This window comes from Zonotrichia leucophrys, chromosome 2 (genome assembly GCF_028769735.1).
Source record: "Zonotrichia leucophrys gambelii isolate GWCS_2022_RI chromosome 2, RI_Zleu_2.0, whole genome shotgun sequence".
NCBI lineage: Eukaryota > Metazoa > Chordata > Aves > Passeriformes > Passerellidae > Zonotrichia > Zonotrichia leucophrys.
This window is the reverse complement of record NC_088171.1, coordinates 101,846,846-101,869,878: the sequence shown is the minus strand read 5'-3', so window position 1 is coordinate 101,869,878 and position 23,033 is coordinate 101,846,846. Positions and strand designations below refer to the sequence as shown.

Sequence of the window (23,033 nt, the reverse complement as noted above, 5' to 3'; positions counted from 1 at the left end):
TCTCAGTCTTCAGTGACAAGTTCTCCATCTGAGTCTCAGAAGGTGAAGGAGGGGACTGGGAGAATGAAGAACTGAAGAACTTCCACCGAGGAAGATCAGGTTCAAGATCATCTCAGGAACCTGAAGGTGCACAAGTCCACAGGACCTGATGCAGTGCATCCACAGGTCCTGAGGGAACTGGTAGAAGGAGTGGCTAAGCCACTACCCATTATATTTGGGAATTGTGGCAGTCCACCAACCTGAAAAGGGAAAACAAACCCCTCATTTTCAAAAAGAGAAAAAGAGAAGACACAGGGCCATCTCACCTTGGTGCCTTAGCAAGATCATGGCGCAGCTGCTCCTGGAAACTGTGAGAAGGCACATGGAAAATAAGGAGGTAATGTGTAAGAGCTAACACAACTTCACTATGGCCAAACCACTCCTGGCAAATCTGTTGGCTTTTTACCATGGGGTTAAAGTGTTGGTGCATAACGGAAGAGCAACTGACCTCATGTACCTGGACTTATGCAAAACATTTGACACTATCTTTTTAAGCCCCTGTTTTTAAATCAGAGAGACACAGATTTGAGAGATGGCCACTCAGTGGATAAACAGCTGGATGGCTGCACTTAAACAGTTGTGGTCAACAGCTTGATATCCACAGGGAGAGCAGTGAAATCTGGAGCTCCTTAGGGGTCAATATTGGGTTCAGCATCCTGGTGGGTGACATGGACAGTGGGATGGAGAGCACCCTCAGCAAGTCTGCCCACTACACCAAGCTCTGTGGTGGGACTGACATGCTGGAGGGAAGGGACAGCAGCCACAAGAACCTTTATGTACTGAGAAGTGTATCCATGTGAACCTCATAAATTTCAACAAGGCCAAGAACAAGGTCCTGCACCTGGGCTGGGACAAACCTTGGTACCAATGCAGGGTTAGTAGAGAATGGATTGAGAGCAGCTCTGAGGAGAAAGAGTCAGAGGTGTTGGTTGATGAGAAGCTCAACATGACCCAGGAACGTGCAGCCCAGAATGCCAAAGACAACCTGAACTGCATCAAATGCAGCATTGGCCAGCAGGGCAAGGGAGGGGATTCTGCTCCCCTGCTCTGGTGAGACACTATATGGAGTGCTGCAGCCAGCCCTGGGGATCTCAAGATAAAAAGGATGTAGACCTGTAGCACTGAGTCCACTGGAGGGTAATAGAACTGATCAGAGAGACTGAGAATCTGTTCTATGAGAGAAGGCTGACAGAGCTGGGGCTGTTCAGTCTGGAGAACAGAAGGCTCTTGGGAGACCTTACTGCAGCCTTCTGGTACCTAAGGAGGCCTGAAAGAGAGCTGGAGAGGGACTTCTTACAAAACCACATAGTGGCCTGATAAGCAGTAATGGCTTCAAACTGAAAGAAGGCAGGTAGCAGAAAGTCTTCACTATGACAATGGTGAGGCACAGGAACAGGTTACCCTGAAGCTGTGGATGCCTCATCCCTGGAAGTGTTCAAGATCAGGCTGGATGGGCCTTTGAACAACCTGGTTTTGTGGAAGGTGTCCCTGTCCATGGCAGGTCCCTTCCAACCCAAACCATTCTCTGATTCTATATTTGCACCTTTACCAATTCTTGCTGCTTCTCTTACCTGCACACCTGGTTGCCCAAAAAGGTGCAAAGGAACAACTTCAGCATTTAAATTCTATCAAAACTTATGAGAGTGTTGTACAGATGGTTTCCAAGTTTATTTTCAAGGCAAGAAACTGATCTTGATCTACAAATCTAAAGTAATCATATAGATCTTTTGAGTAGCAAAAGTAAATAATAAAAGTTACAAAAAAGTGTACTGTTGGAAAGCTACAGTCCTACATTTTGAAGGGGTGTAAATCTATTGCTGAAAATAGTAAGGAAAAAAGTCATCTTTGGGGGATGATTAAGAAAAAATAAATTTTTACACTACTTTATTGAATTTGCAGAAGCCTAGTTTGAATACTGGAGAAAGAACATACTGCTCCTGTGCTAAACACAGCTTTAGCACCTCTGATTTTCCCACATCAACCCAGTAAAATGTTTAGTGCTACCTACCTGAATCATCAGCTAATCTGCTGATTCTCTCCAACACAGCAATACAATCTCTCTCATCATCACTGACTTCCTTCAAAGTGTCCAGCAAACTTCGAGCCACCATTTGCCTAGTTTACAAGAAAGATTAAAAATAAGCATTATTTGTGTCCAGAAATACAGCTAAATCAAAAAGTTGTGAATCACAGAAGTTTCTTACACCAAGTAAAATTTTGTATATATTCACTTAAATTTTAATTTATAAATTGTAGTAAGTTTAGTTAGCCCTGCTTTGGGAATTCTTACTTCTGATACCTGGCATAATCTTAAAAAATTGTAAGCTTTAAATATAACATTAAAAGTATCCCTTTCATTTACAAGGATAAGAGAAACCAGCCACCAAGACCAGAAATAGTAATCATCTGCTAAGTGGGCAAACAGGAGCTGAATGTTAGGAAGTCAGAATCAGCCTTCCATCCATCCTCATCTATGAAGTCCTTAACTTGTTCCATACAAAGCAAAGTAACACTAGTATCGTTAAAATGTTTTTAAACAGAACTCTGAATTTATTTCACAAAAGCATGAACACTCAAGCTAAAGATTTTCATACCAATGGTGCTGTAGTTGACATTTAAACCAACAGTGGTTGACATTTAAAAGTCAAACTTCATTTGAATGCTATGGGTATATACTGTGAGTGGTGGGTACATACTGTGAAAATAACACGTACTACCCAACCCATGTGTACCTAAGACATACATTAAGCAAAGCAGAAACATTAAGAAAATATGAAATAAGTAATAATCAACTCAGTTCTACTTCAAATGGGCAAGAAAATTTTCTGTGGATTAATTTATGAGTGATGAGATACAGTCAGATTTGGGATTTTTGTCCCCCAAGGTTCTGTCATAGCCTGTGCTACAAAGTAATACCCATCAGGTACCTAGACAGCCCTGGATGCAACTGGGAATGCGTGGCAATCAACCTTCTCCTCAAAAACACTCTGCAATGGCATCACTCTTTTCTTACCCTACTGGATAACATGGGTTAATGTCAGTTCAGAGCTAGCAGAGTTATCCCTGGAAAATGGAATGGGAATGGGCCAAGGAACAGTGTCCAAGACACTGGTAGATCTGGTAATGCCCTGGAGCAACTCAACAAAACACTGAAGGAGCAAGTGTCAAGTGCCAGGTATTTCCAGAACTGAAGGACAGAAACACACCTAGGATGGAGCCTAGGTAGAAGCACTGTTGACAAACAGCAGTGCTGTAGACAAGAGCAGAGGCATACCTAAACTTTATTATGTTCACTACAAGCACTGAACATGAGCAGTGCTCAACAACTTACAAGAGAACAGATGGTTACATTCCCAGTGCACAAGGGAAGCTCAAGAACTTCACAATTCCATGGAATCAGAGAAAGGCAGAAGGTTTCCATGAATTCCCAAAGCTAAGCACACATTTTCTCCTACTGAAAATCAGTAATTTAAATATTGCACATTGGCCAGTTGCAGAACTATTTTAAATAAAACTGTTTTGACATACAGATGTATAAAATCTTCTAAAAAAACAAACTGAAGAAACCATTTGCCTTTAATTAATTTCTTCTCCCTCACTCTTTTCAACTCGACAGAAGTACATCTCTCAGCAGAGATCCTGATATGCAGTTAAAATTCAGCCACAAAAACCCTAACGGAGGGAAACAGACTGCATGACACACTAACCTAGAAGCAGAGTTGACTTGGTCTTTTTAAAGGGCTGGACACCTCTGAAAAGAGAAGAGGAAGAGATGAAGCAATTTCATAAACCAGCCTGTGTGGACATGTGTCTCCTACATATTTAATGTAGTCTTGGAAAGTGAGAGACAAGTCAACTAACCCACTGAGTCTCAGCAAGGGAGGAACCACAGTGAACAGCATTACTGCCAAGATGTGCTTTGGTCTGAAGAGAAAAAGCAGCAATAATTCCTCATATGAAATAAAGGATCTGTGTTCAGGAACTGCCTCACTATTCAAACAGATTTATTGGTGAGTGCTCTACACTTTGAGCCTTCTTAATGAGGAATGGAAGCAAGTTCAAGGCAATAAAGATTAAAAAACCCACAATGGATTTTAACACAAAAAAACCAAAAAGAGACAAGGGCTAAGCTCCAAACTGCACCAGCAACTAGCAATTGGTTTTTAAAGCAAGTACAAAGGAATCATCATCCTTGTATGTATGTACATACACCAGTGCTACCAGACACAAGAAGATTCTGCGTTCCAGGGTGACGGCTTTGGCTTTCTGCTCAACATCTACTCTTGCTGCAATGTGATGGTGGATTATTAAGGCATATCCTAGAGATGCTTCTCAAATCTGAACTGAAGGCTGCCTCTTCAACAATCACACCACAGCCAGACTCCCACTTGTCTTATTTTGCAGACAAACAATTTATTGTAATATTTGTCAGGTTCCCCTCCATTCTCATAGACAACATCTGTGGTGCTCATGAGCAACACCTAAACCAGTAAAAATTAAAAACATAACATACCAAAAGTTGTCACAAAGCAAAACCTTCCACCACTTGGGAAGCTGTTAAAGGATTCCCTACTTCTCTCTCACTTTCAGTTAATCCTATGAGAAATCTTACATATTTAAACAAAGAAGATATTGCTATTTCCAAACCTCATCTCCTTAAATGTTTTAGGACACAGACACTGATTCATGTCCATCTCAGAACAAATGGCTGAAAAATCATAAGCACTCAAGGAATCCACTTAAAGGAGACTAGACTTTTGCAGCAGTTGTTAAAAATCCCTTCACTTTAACCATTCAATACAATTACAGACTGCAAATATGCTGCATAGGTAGGCGATTACCCAGATAGAAAAGGATAATAAAACCAAATGCAAAGAGAAATAATACCTAAAATGAAACTTAATGAATAAAACCTGCCATACTAAAAGCAAATTCATCCAATTAAAGGGGGAAAAAACATCTTACCCTAATTTACCCAGATTCAATGATTATGTTTCAAGAATTTGGAATGTGTAATATGAAGCTCCCACAGAAATGCAGGTTCAAGGTCACAGAAACAACTGAAACATTATTAACTCAATCACAGCATTTTAAAACTTTTAAACTACTCATTAGTAATTGGATATGCTGATACCATACTAAGACATAGGAATAAACAAATGTAATTGAATTAATATTTTTCGTATTAAATGCTCCAGTTCCTCTGCTTAGCAGAAATCTCTCCTATTATTCTGAGACTGACTAATGCTGAATCATCATAAACTGACTGCAGTAGTCACTATCATTTATTGTGATCTAAGTGCTACTCAGTCATACCACTAATAATTATCATTTGCTATTTCCTGTATTTTCTAATGCTATGTAACAATAGGCCTACAAAGAAAGCTAGGATTAAAAAACATGTTTGTACCAGCAAAAATAATCCAAACAAGCAAACACAGGGGGAAAAAAAAATCAGGAAAAACCAGTTACTCCAACCACCTTTCCCTGCAGGAAAGCACAGGATGCATAAAGCTGGACAGAGCAATTAAAAGGATTCCCAGTTTGTGCATGCCCATATCCAATGCAATCCATACTGAGAAATCACCATTTTTTCTTAGGCAGGCAAGTAAGATATTAGGAACAGCACTGTTGGTTAAAATTCAAGATACACAACTTGAGTTTCTGAAGATACACAACTTGAGTTTTTGAGTTTGTTCTCCTTCCTACTGGCTTTTATTATATAATTGTCACCTGGAGACCGGAAAGCTCCTCTTCCCTCCCTCCCCATGAAAAGTCAAAACATGCAAAAACTCTCTCCTGGTAGCATAAGTGTCCATTTCATCTTAAATTGTAAAATACAGTAATTTTGGATTTCAGGAAAAAACAAAATTTGAAAATGATGCATATTTCAGAAGTTATGTGTGCATACAGGTTTATGCAGGTTATAACAAGAGAATCCATTCTGCAATTTTCAGCTTCGAGTCAATGGTATGTTCACACACGTAGTGTGGAATTTTAAGCACACTGCACATGACATAAGTTAAGAACAGGGCTAAATCCTTTCCAAACCCAGGCCATGAACAACAAAACAGAGGCTATCCTATTGGGTGGTTGATCACAGACTTTGCTTCTGCACATTACTGTATTAAGAATTCAGCATTAAAGCAAACACTCTATTAAAAGCTTACTTGAAGCCCAAACTAAACCATGTTCAAATAAAATACCAGAAAATCTCAATGTTAACATATTTTATACATTTCTGTGATCATGTTACCATTTACAGTTCCAATTAAAATAAACTATGGGCTTGAATTTCTCCATTTGAGTGCAGAGGGTCTGAGTGCAAGAGGATGGGGTGGGATGTGTGTCTGTCTGAAGTGTGCGGAAATACTTGTGCTTTTAAATGAAACAACCATCTCAGTGGCATCTCAGTACAGAAATAAAAAGGGGAAAATGCAGAACACAGTATTAACTGGGCAAGTTCACTTTCAATAACCAGAAGCAGCAATACTCAAGCTGTAAATTACAGAGGAGCTTGATTCTGAAATAAAGTTCTTGGCTTTCTCCTGGCAATCTCTTGGCTGTTCATTATGCTCTCCTGACCGTTCATGAAGTATTTTCTTAAACTTACTTTCACACAGAGTTATGGATGGAGTTTACTATCACCTTACACTCCTGTGCCAACAGGAATGTTAGCATCTGCAAAAAAACCTAAATTATGTTCTCCAATTAAGGAAGAAGTTCAAGAAGGCCTTTACTACAGCTGCTTAAAAGGTGAACTAATGTTTTTGTGTTATCATTAATATTTTGCTCTCTTTAAATAGGAGGTGCATGAGCAAACAGAAGGAGGGGTGGAAACTGAAGTTTCATAAAGGTGTTGGGTTTTTTGAAATTATTTGTATTCCATGCAAATTAGCTTCAGTCAGATCTGAATCAGATGAATAGTTTCATACCATTAGCCAGACAGACATTTAAAAAGCATACCTGTTAAATATGTTCTCACTTGCAGCGTACTTGTCCAATCTTCCCAAAGGCGTCAACATCTCATCTTGTGAGACAAAGTCCAGGGCTGAAGGTATAATAATCACATCAGACTCTGAGCTGTAGTCATCCACACCAACTATCAGAGACATCAGAAATATTCCTTATAATCACAGTAGTTTGACACTAAAATGATGTCTGTTGTTGGTCTGAAATACAGAAATCTAGGCAAGGTCCCATTGACAACATATTTAGTAACTGCATCACATTGTTCCCACCAGCTTCCCCAGCCCCCATAAAGTCTTTTCTATAAGTGCAACTGATGATGTATAAATGGATATTGAGTCATTTTCTCTAACTTCCCAAGTAAGATTCATCACTAAACTTCCTGAGTATTTTTATACCTTGTATTTTTCTCAAGCAAATTACTTTTATCCAATTGTCAAGTCAGCTTTTTTTCGACGACAAAAACTCAAATGATAGCTGCAGGTAGCCCAAAGTTTATACAACATGATCTAACAGACCAAAAAGACTTTGTTCCAAACCAGAAAAATCTAAACTAAGCATGTAAAAAAAATCAGAGCGTGTTGCTAGATCTGGCTACCAAATAAAATGGGCACAAGTCACTTCAATTACTGCATAATTATTAACCAGCAAATTATCACGGAACTTCATATACAACATTTATCAACATAGAACCAAAGAAGTGGAAGGAAGTCCAATCCTGTTCTGCAGAGCTGCTTAAGAATGAAGATTTGAATTACCACCACCTCTTTAGTTTCTGTATGCCCTCAAAACTGCTCTAACACTCAGTCCCGTAGCAAACACACACCTCTGGCTGCAAATGAGATCACCTGTTGGAAAGGTCACCTCCATTAGTCCTGAAAACACAACACTACACTACCCCTACTCTTCAGTCCATCCAAATCTCCCTGCAATGCCTTTTCATAACTTGCAAATAGAGAAGAACAGAAAACAGACCTAGAAGTCCAACCACAACTTTTTTTAAATGAACTCTACAAAAGGAAGAAAAAACCATTATTGTCCTCTACCTTCCACACAATTATGCTGTGCTGTATAAATTGCTTACCAAATAGTGTGTCATTATTTTCGACATTCAGAATGCATAAACAGCTACCACTGCCTGAACATATTCCTTACTGTACTTCAAATGTCAAAAGACAAACACTGAGCTCTGGGAGAGTTTTATTTTTAGACATAAACTAAGGTAATGGCACCCTTTTAAAAACTAAGTAATTCTCCCATTTTCTACATAGGGAATCCATGGACATCAACTGATCCCGTGCTTGCACAAAAGACCAGACTCTGCAGTTGCTGATAGGACATGAAATTCTTGCCAGAAATCAAAAGAAAAAGCGATGGGGAAAGAGCAAGAGTGTAAGAACAATCTAAGAGATGGGAGAAAGGAAGAAAGTGTACTAGGAGCCAAAGGAAATGGAAGAGCAATCTGAGAAGGGGAATTAGTGGTGTTAGATATTTGTAAGGTAGAGGATAGAATAACAAACTGCAGGGGGAGGAAAGGAAGGCTGAAAAGAAAGATCAGCTGCAAAAAGCTATTGCAACACAAAGGGAAAGTGTTTAGCAACTCCAGGTTTACATAACTGTTTGAACTTGTGTTTGGTTTGGGTTTGTGGGTTTGTTTGGGTTTAATTTTTGTTGTTTAGTTTGGGCTTTTTGCAAGAATCTGTTTTATTTTCGCAGGAAGTGGGAGGCGAGTAAAAATGAACTCAGTGCAAGCTAGGACTTTATGCCAGGTTAAGTTAACAAGGAACAGGCTACAACCTTTCACAGGCTCATAGGCCTTTAATTCAACCTAGAAATCCAACTGAAAGCAGAGATTTTTCTGTGTTTTTAGTTCTGCCATCTCACACCTAGACTATTTCAGTGGAAGAGATCTTCAACTATCATCCAGTCCGGCTGCCCAACCACCTCAAGGCTGACCAAAACTAAAATCACTTCCTTCTCTACTTCCCATTCTCAGGAATCTACAGAAAGTGGTGAAGTCACCCCTCAGCCTCTTTCTCTCCAAACCAGACAGTGAAATTACTTCTGTGACAGAGTCCTATTTTTCTAATTCAGTGTCTGTTGATCATATTGTAAATTAAAAAACATAAATTAAAGAAACTATGTCAAAATACCAACATAAAAATAACCATACTGCTGACAATAGTTACTCAGCTATCAAACTCATGAATACAAAAAAATAAAATGCTGACCATTACACGCACCACCAATTTTACTCACTTAATCTCCCTGTTCTCAACCTCAGTCTTGTTCTATGTTCCTCCTTGTACCCTCTACATTTATTTTTCTACAATTTTTGTCTTATGAAACCAGTTAAGTCAATCCAACTGCTAAATCCACTCTATATCAGATGTAAATACCAATGATAAAAAATATAAACATCTGCTTACAATTTATCTGTTTGATGTCTCCTACTAGTTCATACTGTGAATTGTGTGAATTTTGCTCTGCTGAGTTTATGAATTGTAAAATTAGGCTGAGCACTACATTGAGCTTGATGTGCCTCTGCTACCAAACAACATTTATTATTTAAATAATTCCAGCATCGCAGCTCATAGTCACAGAAGAGATCATTCAAATGACAGCATCTTGATTAACACAACTATAATACAGGGAAGAAAAGGGTGGTAAAAATAAATCAATCAGCACATGAAGTATTACAGTTCTAGTGAAGTGCTGTTACAGTTACATTACATACTTATTTTCATTTCACAAAATCTGTGCAAGTCAAAAGAGACAGTCCATTCTAACAAAAAACTCCCGTTCCAACAAAGCCCCTCACGTGGATGCTGCTCTTCAACTCACCACAAACATCAGTCACCAACACCTGACCACTCCTCACCAAAAATGCAGAAAGGACATATTTTGCATTATGCAATTAACCAAGTCACTGTGCTATTCCCTCCACATTACACCAAAACAGTGACCAAAAAGGCTGTTAACTGAATATTGCCTCTTCAGCCCTACTGTGCTTTCCACCCAGCTTTGAGCATTTGACTAAGTACCACAGGACCTTCTGTGAATTTTGCCAACGCAAGCCACACCCCTGGACAACACAAGTGTACTGATTTTGGCTGGGACAGCATTCAAGTTCTCCCCAGTAGCTTATATGGGGATACTTTGCACATTTCCAACCTATTCACTGGGAGAGCATCATGAGGAATAGAAAAGGCCCTGACAGTGTTTAAGCCCTGTCTTCAGGAGTAACTAATACATCAGTGATTTATCAACACTAGTTTCAGCACAAGTCCAAAACACTGTCCCAGATAAGGTATTCTAGAGAAATTTAAACTCTATGCCAGTCAAAACCAGTACAAATTCTGGCTAATTCAAATGCAAAACACAAATTTCTTCCCGGGGAACAGGGTAGGTAACAGGGCCATGTACTACTTATCTACTGCTAAAACAACTGTGGGTAAATTTTCTTATTTTTCTCCACTTTTTCAAACAGGTACAAGTCTGGACCAAATCCACAGAAAGCATATAAGCTACAAGACACCTCTGAAAACTATTGCTAGTGCAGAGCCTTTACTACCTTCTAATCTGGTCTTACGTGCTCACAGGTAAGCATGCAAAAGTGGAGCTAGAGAAAACAGGAGTTTCCATCAGAACACGCTATCCCAGGAGTTCAAAGCCACTACTGGCTTCAAGAGGAGAAACAGCAATTGCACAATGATGTCAAAAGCAACCACAGTGCTTCTATTTCCACACATTCAAGTACCAAAGCAGAGCAAAATGAATACACTCATAATTTATCTAGACGAAGTTTGTAAGTTTCTCTTCAAAACTCTACACAATGACTGCCAAACACAAGGATGCATCACATAACAACACAGGCGCTGCCTTTTGCTTCCATGTCTGATTGCCATTAACTTCTGTGGTATCACAGAAGCCAAGTAACTTCTCCTCTGTGCACCTTCATTTTCCAATCAAAACATTTGAGTGTTTTTTTGTAGAAGTTGCTCAAGCTTGTCTATCTATCTTGCACCTGGTCCATACTGTACTGCGTGAAAATATATCTCTCTGTTCCCCTTAAGCTGCCCTAGTTTTATGGCAAGGATACAATAATGTGACAGAGTTATTAACTAATGTGAACTATACAGCAATCTTGCTGAGGCACACTACATTTAGGGGTGCTTAGTCAACCACTGCCAAGCTTGGCTGAGCATACAACAACAAAACACAGGGCCATTTAAAACTCAGTCCTCCATAAAACCACAGCCTCTAGGCCAATTTTCAAGGGAGTTGGTTTTTCTACTACATATATACCCTGATAGTATCTTTCACAAAGGTCTCTCATGCTGAATCTTTTACAGAGAAGTGCACAAAATCACATTTGGAAAACATAACTGCTGTTTTTTCTTACTTAATAATGCAGGAACAATTCTCTGCCACAGACTGCTCAGTAATGAGGCCTACATGTATTCTTCTTGTTCTTCTGTATTTCCTATGAGCCCCATGGCAGAAATATATTCTTCTTTGTTTTGCCATAGAAACTCAGTGACAAGAAGTCTATTTAAAAAAATCAGCAACTTTCAATTCTGAAAGCTGAAAAACAAACAGCTTTAATGATTCAAGATTTCCAGCTAATATTAAGTTCTCTCATTTTATCTTCTGTATCCCCAAAGAGTTCTCATGATCTATTGCAAAAACTATGTGGCAGACATATCTACTAAAATGGACAAACTTTTATTCAATTTTAGTATAAGCTACTTATTATGCTGTGCATCAATTGTTATCATATGGACATTCAGGATAATACAGCACTTATGTGCAGAAAGAACTGAGTTCTGTTCTGCTGTTCAGGCAAGCAATTTTTCTGCTTAACTGTAAAGCAAGAATTGTAATCTTATGAGCCCAGACATTTGATATCACGACCACAAAATAACAGCAGCGGGTTTTGTTCTAAATTACTGCCTTCCATGCTACAAGAGAATAAATCCACCTTAGGTTCAGACTTCTGCAGAACACAAGTAGTATTCTCAGCCTTTCAATATTGTAAACACATTCATTTCTATGTAACTTTCTGTAAGAAATCTCATTTTGTATCTGATGTGCTGCAAAGAGAAATTCAGCTCAGCATGAGCACTAATGCTTAAGCATCTGCATTTGCTCACAGCTGAACTCACTACTCTTAACTCTTTCCTAGTGCACAAGGAAAGAGTGCTCTGAGCAAAGAGTGCTCTAACTGCTCTAAGGTCCCAGCTCTGCTTCTGTGATGACAGCACAGACCCATCAGTGACATTATTTCAGTTTATTAATTTGCTACCACATATTTATTGCACTGCTTCAGTAACATTAACCAACAGCTATTGCAATGGCAATCACACAATTTTACAAAATGTGCTTGTCATGCTGAATTCTACCATGCTGCCTGCCCCATCCAGGCATCACTCACTGGTCATCACAGAACGCACCATCACAAAGCAGGAGCTGTTTTTTCCATGAGACACTTAAAACCTACTTTCTCTGTTTTCCTCCTGCTGTAGTCTGAGACTGAAAATGCAACTGAGAAGCCACAAGATGTATGATTCTACTTGGCAAATATCATCACTGGAAACGATAATGTTAGATTCCAGCTTACCTACCATATAAGCAGAAACCAGAACCACCCTTCTCCTTCTGCGTTTCTCCCCTAAATTAGCCCATCAAACCATGGAGCACTATCAGACTTGAGCCTCTTATGAATGTCAAGTTACCACATCTGCATGCACAGACTTTGTTGTCTCAACTCCAAGTTTAGCAGGACTGGGTTTGGGGGCTGGGCAGAAGGAGTAGAGAGGAAGGAGCAAGGAAGAAGATAAGAAAGCTGGAAATGCAAAGCAGCTCTGATGCAATTACCACACTAGCCCCTGTGCAGCACTTTGATAGCAGAGCTGGCTAACAGCTAGAAGCACAGACACAGCAAAGGCCTTCACAAAAAGATAGTTATCAAGCTGCCACAGGAGCAGCATTTCTCATCAAGCATCAGAAGAAACAAGGGGCAATACAAAATTCTTCATGCAAGGAGAAAAGCTGGAGCTACACACAAGTTTGCTTCTTTCAGGCATATGCAAGCAGCATTGAAAATCCTGATTTGCTCGGAACAGAAAGGAATAGTTCTGTCTCATATTGCTCACTAGTCATTTATTTGCACAACAGCTGAATGCACCTTCTGCTGATTAACAGTTTGACCTGCAACAAACACTGCTGCTCCAGAGGAAACTGAAACAAAGAGAAGGACATCCAAGCTACCAGTTAAAACAACCAACAGTTTATATTCTGTCTGCCTATTTCCTGTAGGGAGCATGTCACGCCCATCACCAAGGCACTCAAGTTCGCTGCTGTTTAAGTCCCTGTCTTCTACCCCTTCCAAACAACTGCATGTACTTAAGAATTGGGGAATGAGGTTGGAATGAAGAAAAAGCCAGCCACTGCAAGCAGGAAGCTCCTCTAAGGTACTTTTTTCTCCTCTACAAGGTCATTGCTGTCAAAGAAAGGTATCCCTTTTCTCTCAGCAGAGCACTGCTGTACATGGGATTTTTAAATGACCTCCTGACTGACCAAGAATTTTGTAGCACTGGGAGGAAAATCCTACTTCCACCTTCAACCAACATGTTCTCTCTGGTCCTACCACAACAGGACACTGTGCTTGGGGCCATGCTTAAATTCTGCCACACAACTGGGTATCTGGTACACACAATACCACCAAGTTCAAACTATATGTGCCTTAACATTGGACTAACTAAAAGGAAGGGAGACATGAAGCAAGCAGCTGAAGCTCAAACACTCCAAAGACTTGTGCAAGCTTTGCAATGCTTGATGTGACACCATGAGCTGTTCCACTGTGCAGGGACTTTGACAGCATCACTGCAGTAACTAAAATACACTTACCTGGGCTGAACGCTGCAGAGAAGGCAAGCCCTACAACTGAGACATCTATAAACTATAAAACATGGCTTTGCAACATGAATCCCTTTCAACTTTCTAACTGCACTTTTCCTCTCTCTGCTTAAATCGCAGACAATGTTCTTGAGACACTGCTTGACAGCTTTCAAAACCCTAAGTGAGATAATCATCCGTGTTTCCTGGGCATATAGAGAAATTTCTGTTGCAACTCTCCACACTTTTTCTGTCTGTGCTCAGTATAAATTCTAAAACTGGTCTATGGGAGAAGGTTGAGCAGGACAGAATGCAGTGGATTCACTCTTAGAGAAAAAGTATGAACATGGTTGGGGTGTTCATTTCAATGGAATTTAATGTTTACAATACCTGCACAAGCAGGCATCCCTACAGACTAATCAAGCTGTTCCTCCTGTAGGCTAGAGAGGAAGGAAAAGGTAGTCTCTCCTCCATTCAAGTATTTGGGAACTGTTCAGGCACTATGGCAACAACACAAAAAAAATTCCCTAAGCGGATTTGTTTATCAGAGAAAAATGTTTCAACAGCCTGCAATATCACTCACATACCACATCCATTTTATACATTAATCTATTTAGCTTTTCCAGAAACTGTACAGAGAATAACCCATATTTATGCTACTATTTGCCTCTCTATTTTCTTTACCTTAAATACAGTAAGAAAAACCACCAAACCAGTAGTCTCAACTGTCAGTGGTGTTGTTCCACTGTTGCAAACAAACACCCCTCACAAACATATTCTGACACTTTTTTAACCTATCCAGCAGGGTTTAAACACCCTACTGCCAGAAAGAACTGCAGCATCCCTCTAACCAAGGAACAGCCACATTAGTTTCTCTTATACTGTACCTTCTAAAGCAGACAGAGGAACACTGATATTCTGGGAACCTTTAGGAGCAGCAGTCCCTGGCTTGCTCTTCCAAAGAGGGAACTGTTCCTCCAGCTCTCAGAGCAGAAGCTATCCTCTCATCCAGTTCTGCTCATGTTATAACCCTTGCAATGAAAACCTCCTGCCCACACAGAGGGAAAGCCTTAGCAGCAAAAGGTACACACAGGAAAAAAAAGCATTTCAGCTTCAACACACTGCAGTCTGCCAGCTCCACAATAGGTCAGCAGTCAGAAATAACTGCAAGCACCAAGGTTTCACTATCTTAAGCCGAGGATTTTGAACATTTCCAGCTCCTTCGTGACTCTTTCACTCCCTCAGTTTTTTAGCTGCAAGTGGGAGAGAAAGGGAGAAGGAGAATATCCAAAGCCCTGGAAGATAAATCATAAGACAATGAAAAAAAAAAGCTGGCAACCTTAACTGAGGATCCCTGCCAGAGATGGGATAATAAAAGTTGGCTGGTGAAAAGCGCATTCCCACATCAGAAGTGATGCTAGTGGCCTCAGAAAGCTGAAAGCCTAGAAAATTACTTCTTCAATCCTCTACTAGGTGTAATGGAGAAAAAATGTGCAGCTGCATGAGAAAGGTTCGTTAGCCCACATCAAATCAAGCACAATCCCTTCCTCACATCATCTTCTTTTCACTAGGATCCTAAGAGGTAGCTGGAGAGAGAGAGACTAACCATTACCCACCTGAGACCACTAACACCAGAATTCCATGGGGACACAGCCATCCACCTGAGTCTCCCAGCTTCTATGAGGGTCAATCACCACATTAAAAGAGAAAGAAATGAACTGAAGTGTTGGGAGAATGAAACCCTGCTCTCCAGGGAAAACAAGGGACTTAACAAGTGTGCTTCATTAGCATTAAGGAACGGTTATTGGATTCCCAAAGGAGCAGAATCTCAGTCACACCACAGAACTGATTCCAATCACTACAGAAAGCCTGCCAGTAATTTCTGTTATTACTTTTCTGCAGTGCTTAAATGCCAACCCAGTAACTCAAACTATCTCAGCACTCTCACCAGAGCTCAGACTCCGATGGGACCAAAAGGTCAGTACTGCAACAGGGCATCTGAACCTCATGTTGGAAATTCAGCTGTACTCAAAGCTGGAATAAAGTCTAAGAGTGGCACAATGCGCAGCCTATACAAAACAACTACCAGCATAACAAAATCTGCTAGTTCTTATTCTGTGGTGAAGGAACAAAGAAGCCACAGTGCAAAAGCTTCTGATATTACTATGTACAGCTGTGGGAAAGGGAAGGTGAATTTTAATATGCTGAATGCATGTTATGCCAGCATAATTCACTACCAGAGAATAAAAACTACTACACAGCATCAAGCTGCGACTGTGATTTGACACCGCAGGGAAATACAGACTGATTTTATAAAAACAAAACAACAACAAAGAAAAAAACTACTTTTTAAAACTTATATTATCATTAAAAAGGTTAAAAAATTTAAATTACCTTTCATTTGGAAAGAGACTTGTGCCCTACCCTAAGTCTAAGAGAATAATTTAATTAAAAGCATTCAACCAACACAAGCTCACTGCTAATGCCAGATGATTTGCTCATCACCTGGAAAAAGAACATAGCATCAATGATAAAACAGCTTTTGACATCTGCAGATGCACAAAGAGAATTTTCTTCAGCTCAGCTAAAATGTGTTTCACTCACTGAGAAGCCTGCTGGGAGGAGAGGCTAGGAAGACCTGTCCTCCCTTTTTAATCAATGGGAAAGAACTCAATAATAAAAATAGAACTATGTTGGATCATCACCACTCTGTTTTTAGTTTTTAAAACTGTTTTATCCACTAGTAAAATCTAAAGAGTAACATTAGATTTGCCAATTGCAAGAACTACCTTATTGCTAAAGAAATAAAGCAATAAGCACTATAGAAAACAAGTTTACACATAAGAGTTTGCATATGTGTGTGTATATATATATATGTGAAAAACCCATTTAACAGTTCTAAACTAGAAATGCCTAAACAATGTGTAGATATTAAAACTCAATTTTCTGCATTTTTAGTTAAAACATCTGGAAACTAAGGGTACAGAAAAAGGAAGGGCAAAAGCTAAAGTTTCAGAATCTGGGTAAGCTACATAACCACCAAAGCATACACATATACTTGCAGCTACCTGATAGTCCTGATATTGCATGCAAATACAGCTATCAGCTACCACTAACAAAGATTTTTTCCAAAAACAAATGTGAAACAGTATTAAAAGCAGTTATCAGATCAAAATTTCTTTTCCCTCCTGATTTAAACCGCAATTAAAATAACGAGTTGAATAAAGCTACCCCTTCCCAAATGTGAATCCTAATTGCAGATGGCTCTGTTTTTCAGAGCACACATCCCGCACACATCAATGGTCAGACTGAAAGCCGTCAGCATCATGGTACATTTCATTTCATTTCATCTATCTGGGCTGATCAGCTCAGCCTCCAGAAACAGCCAGGGGAGGGGGAACACCAACTGTCTGGCAAGAGCCATAAAGAACACCTCATTTTCCACAAGCCCACGTTCGCTTTTCAACCATTTTTGCTGCCTATTTTCTTTTCTTTTCTGTACTTATCTTAGACAGTTATACTACTCTGTTTTGATTTTGTAGGCACAAAACAAAAGATTTGAATAAAAGCCAAATTTTCCCTGACTTTTTGTACACTGTGCAAGATTTCAGACAGAAGAGTGAGGAAATCAACAATCCAAGTAGTGGGATGGAGATTCTTCCTCAGGCTTCCACTTTGAATTTTTAAATTTTCACTCTATTGTCTTTAGAGTGAGGTGCCTTTATTCTTTTTGTCCTTTAATGGATAATATCACACATGGATTCTTCTTAGCTTTATCTTTACATAAATGAAATGCAATTTTTATGTTCCTTATTTGGGGGGGTTAGAGTCAATTAATTGTCTTTCATGAAACAACTCACATCTAGGAATTAATTTTTCTTTTCTAGCATTCAGTATGTTTAGCCAGGGTACACTCACTGTCTTGGTTCTGGGTTATTTTTCCTTTTACTACAAACAAACAAGGAAAAGCCACTGCCTAAAGAATTCCTGAAGAACCAGAATTTCTTCAATTATTATCACAGCCTTTGACATCAGGAGCTGTATCTACAGAAGTGAAATATCAGCTAAAATCAAAATACTGAAACGCCATTTCATTAGCAAGCTATGTAACTACTTAAAGCAATAATCTGTTTAATGTACCAGGTGTAAAGTATGCATTCACCTCAAGAAAAAAAAAAAATCAGAGCTTTCCAGTGGTTACCAAGCAACCAAGAGCAGAAAAATAATATGGAGCTTTCAAAATAGAAATGCAAACCAAAGCTGAAATTAATTATTTAAAAGTCAATCCAGCTGGTTTATCAACCACTCTCTGAAAGCCTTTCTTATAAAAGCTCTTGTTTAATCTCTGACCTCTTAAACAAATCAACAAAAGGAAGGTTGTTTTGGTTATTTTATAAATAGATGCCTTCCACACCATATATTCTGAAGGTCTCCACTACTCCAACAGCAGATTTACTGCTCCCTGTTGAAATCTAGGAATGGTTCATTAACCTAAATATTTATCAAGTTTTCTTCAGAGAAAAGGTAAACTTTGTTTCACAAGCAGCTATTAAAACAGTACTCCAAAGAGATAATCTTTTACTCTTCTATATTTCAGGTTAATTAGCTTACAACAAGCTGGCATAATGAATGAGGAGAAGAACAAATTGTACAGTTGTACAAGTTGTTGATTAAACTCCAGCTTTCCAGTAAAACACTTGACTCCAGAAACCTTAAAAGACAAAGATCATAACCCAGCTGTTCTTCACTCTGCCTATCTAAGAGATGCACAGATGCTTGGTTCATCACTTTCAGCAGGAACTGTGCACGGCTGTTTGCTCAGCTCCAGGACTTTCTCCGACTGCTTTAGAACATGACCAACAAAAGGTAGCTCTTAAGGCACCTTAATGATTCCTCCTTTAGGAGCAAACACTGAATCCCACTGGAAATTCTCATTACCAAAGGGGAAAAACCCCAAAACAATACAACAACAACAAAAAAATGTTCGTGATCCAGACTCAAATGTAGGCTCACTGATTAGCTACAGATGAATACCTAATCTAGTGAAATGTCCTGAGCCATATGCACAGAGACCCAGCTTCAGATGTCCAAACCAGACCCTGACACATGCATCCAGTCTTAAACACTCCTAGCACATCCTCACAGATGTCCTGCTATTGCTTGATAACAGATCAGTTAAAAGCCCAAAAATTTACTGAAAACAGCTCACTTTTCAAAACAGCCAGTCAATCAGACCATTTTACATTCATCTGATTCCTCCTCCTAAATTATACAACCAGGACTACAGGTATGCCTGCAGGTACTTCTCTCTTATTTGTCTTTAAGTATAGCTTAGCACACTTTTAGCAAGAATGCAGCTGGCAGAATCACACAGACATAAAAGCTGCCAGCACTTCCAGTTTTATCACTATTGCATTCTACTACTTCAGTAATACACCTCTAAACCAGTGTCTAACTCTGCTACTTGAAAGAGCTGCAAACATTTGAAATATTTACAACAGAGGGATAGCGTAGGGTGGGGTTCAGGCAGGAGTTGCAACTTTGTGTCTTATATTTTTAATTGTCTCTTTCATACGTGCAACCAATCAATTGGAAACACTTCCATAATTGTGTAAGACATGTTGTATATGGGTACAAAACACAACTATTTCAAATAGTGCACAAGAAACAGCACTTTTGACTAGATATGGACAGTCTCCTTGATCTGTATTATTTTTCTTTGGCACACAGACACCACCCAAGAACAAAATCATGTACAATTTAGAACCATAAAAGCCACTGTGAGACTGAACTACATCCAAACAGCACATATTGATTCATAGAGGGCCCTGTTTTTCTCCTCCAAAAATATCATGCCTAAGTATTGAGACATTTGCTTTTATCTACTTCCATCAAATCCTCAGTAATTTTTAATGAGGTTTCAAATCTTTATATTTCTATGGTTTCTGCCTTCAGGATGCTCTCATCTGGACTGAGTCATATCTCCAAGCATTTTTTTTTTCATTTTTGAAGACCATAACAGCAAGACCAGCACCAGGAACCCACAGCTTCTGTCACCCCTCCAATGACTACAGATAATTTCAATTCCTGTCTTACAGTCAACTAAAACCATAATCTAAGTGGAAACCAAAGAATGCACCTTATTTTTTGGTTAAGTGTGTCCCTTCTGAAAAAGTCCTCTGTAATCACAGAGAGTTTTGAAACAGTGACTTATCACACTGAATTAAAAAAAAAAAAAAAGCCTGAGGGAAAGGCTCCCTCTTTGTGCAAGGCAAAGCACAATAGGAGCCTTCTAAATGTCAGCTGACAAAAGTGAAAAAGAAGATGTATCAGTTAAATCCTGAAAAGTTTAAATAGCTGTCCTCTAAAACTGTAATCCACAAAACACAAGGTTTTTTCCCTGCACTGCAGCCCTGGTGAGAGGATATCCTGCAGACTGCACAGGCAACACAACACCTTCAGGCAGCAACCAGGGGTCTGCACACCCACGGCCGGCGCCTGCCTCTACCTCCATTTTCACTTTCCACCCAAAATTCATCCTCCTCTGCTTCCAAGCAACTCCTCAGTATCGACACGATCAACAGACACCTTCTCATCTGAGTAACATCCTAGTCTGCCATGCTAAGGCTTCTCAGCCCTGAGTTAGTAATTTTTGCATCACCCCAGCCACAATTCTGCGACTTTGCACCCTGCCATCAACTCTTCTGCACAGATCTCTCCAGCGGGGTCAGACTCGCAGAATCAGTCGGGTGTGAAAACACTTCTGAGACCGTCTCTCCAACCTGTGACCAAATGCCACCCTATCTACTGCACCATGCCACTGAGTGCCACGTCCACTCTCCGTAAGCACCTCCGGGGACAGCGACTCCACCACATCAAGCCAGTCAATTCCAATATCCAAGCAGCCTGACTCCACCACCTCCTGGCCAGTCAATTCCAATATCCAAGCACCCTTTCTGAGAACAAATCCCTCCTGGTGTCCAGCCTGAGCCTCCCCCGGCGCAGCCTGAGGCCACGGCCTCTCTCCTATCGCTGGTTGCCCGGGAGAACAGACCGACCCCCACCCGGCCACAGGCTCCGCTCAGGCAGCTGTAAAGAGCAGAAAGATCCCTCCTGGAGCCTCTTTTCTCCAGGCTAAACATCCCCAGCTCCCACAGCTGCTCCTCACAGGACATGTGCTCCAGACCCTGCACAAGGCAGGGAGAGCTTGAGGGGGAGGGGTGGAGGGGGGGAAAGAATGGGGGACACAAAAAAAATATACAAAATACAGAGATATAAAAGGAACGAGCAACCCACATGCTGCTGCAGATGCAGCGGCCCTAGCCTCCTCCTGCTCCTCCCCGGCGGCGCCCTGCCGTGCCCGGGCCATGAGGGGACGCCGCCCCGCAAGCAGAGCCTCCCCTGCCTCCATCCCTCCTTCCCCCCCTCCCTCGCTCCCTCCGGGGCGGCCGCTAACGGCGCCCCCGCCCCGCCCGCCGCCCAACGCACCCCGCGGGACCGCCCGGCGCAGCCCCACGCGCGACCGGGACCGGGTCATGGACACCGGGAAGCGCGGAGCATGGCCATGTCTTCCTCCTCCTCCTCCCCGCCGCCTCCCACAATGCACCCTGGGCGCTCCCCCGCGGAAGCCACTTCCTCGCCCGAAAGCCGCCCCGCCGCTCCCCCCGTCCCCACTCACATCCGTCGATCTCCTCCGGCAGGTCCTCCTCGAGCAGCGACAGATCTGCGGTGGGGGAGACACACACACACACGCACCATGTGCCACTGCGCCCGCCGACCCTCGGGGCCACGCGTGACCCTGCCCCGCCCGCGGGCTGCGCCCCCCCGACGCGACCCGCCCCGCAGCCCCTGCGTTCCGTGCCCGGACAGCGGCGGGCAGCGCTCCCGAAGCCGGGGCGGGGGAGAGGAGAAGGAGGGGGGATAGGGGAGGGAGGGCTGGCGCCTCGCCGGGGAGGCGGCGTGTGCGGGAAGGGGGAGGGGGGCGATGCCTACCCGCCATCTTGCTGCTGCAGCCCCCGCGGGGCGCCCGGCTACATCCAGCCCGCGGCCGGGCGGTGGGAGCGGCGGTGGGAGAGGGCGGGCACCCGTGCGGTCCAGGCCCCGGGCCCGGCGGCGCCTCTCCGCGTCCCCGGGAGAGCCGCGCAGGGAGGGAGGGAGGAGGGAGCGGGCGGAGGAAGGCGGGAGGAGGGGTCTGGGCCGGACACGCTGCCCCCGCCTCCGCCCGGCGGAGCCGCTCTCGCTGCTCGCTCGCTCGCTGGGGCGGCCGCGCCTCCCCTCGCCGCGCTCTGAGTCACGGCCGGAGCCGCCCGGGCTGGCCCTGGGGCTGTGGAGCGCCCGGGCTCGGCCACACGCCCCGGCTCGCTCACCTGTCCTACGCGCTGCTCCGCCAACTCGGGGCTTGGGCTCGGGCTCCTCCTGCCGCCAGCCGACGGGCTGAGGCGAGGCTACGGAGCTTCCCCTGCCGTGGAGTTTGAGGGGTCACTTGGAGGAAGGGCCCCCAAGGTGCTCCACCGTGGGGGCGCTCCCAGACCCCGTAACGTCGTGGGGTTACCTGGGGAGGAAGGTTTCGTGATCTACCAGAGCAGTGTGGCCAGCAGGTCCAGAGAGGTGATCCTCCTCCTCGGCTGGGCACTGGTGAAGCCGCATCTGCCGTGCTGTGTCCAGTTCGGGGCTCCTCAGGACAAGAAAGACAAGGAGCTCCTAGAGAGGGTTCGGTGCAGGGCCACGAAGATTATTGAGAGTCTGTGGGAGTTGGGCAATGTTTAGTCTGAAGAAGAGAAGACTGAGAGGTGTTCTCATTAATGCATATAAATATCTCAAAGGCAGGTGGTAAGAAGATGGTTCCAGACTCTTTTCAGTGGTTCCCGGTGACAGGATGAGAATGCAATGACCATAAACTGAAACACAAGAAGTTTCACCTCTACATGAGGAAGAACTTCACGCTGAAGGTGGCAAAGCAGTGGAGCAAGCTGTCCCAGGAGGTCATGGAGTCTCTCTCTCTGGAAACATTCAAACCTCACCTGGATGTGTTCCTGCCTCACCTGCTTAGGTGACCCTGCCTTGGCAGGGGGTTTGGACCAGATGATCTCCAGAGGTCCCTTCCAAATCTAATGGTTCTGTGGCAG

At 42.3% G+C, this 23,033-nt stretch overlaps 1 protein-coding gene across 8 annotated transcripts in view; it reads right to left on the bottom strand.

Moving 5' to 3' along the window:
* The window catches only part of PPP4R1 (protein phosphatase 4 regulatory subunit 1), a 62,968-nt gene extending 40,787 nt beyond the window's left edge, over nt 1-22,181 (bottom strand). For 2 of the 8 annotated variants that reach the window (XM_064705844.1, XM_064705848.1), the window contains exons 1-3: nt 21,205-21,302; nt 7,006-7,141; nt 2,048-2,154 (exon numbers count right to left, since the gene is read on the bottom strand). In XM_064705844.1, the coding sequence (XP_064561914.1) occupies nt 2,048-2,154; nt 7,006-7,141; nt 21,205-21,277 (316 nt within the window). In that variant the 5' untranslated portion in view covers nt 21,278-21,302. Of the gene's footprint in view, nt 1-2,047; nt 2,155-3,746; nt 3,791-7,005; nt 7,142-21,204; nt 21,303-21,396; nt 21,492-21,586; nt 21,632-21,900 lie in introns of those variants that run through there. The other 6 variants (XM_064705852.1, XM_064705849.1, XM_064705845.1 and 3 more) reach the window with 6 other exon arrangements.
* Between the last annotated feature and the right edge of the window lie 852 nt (nt 22,182-23,033).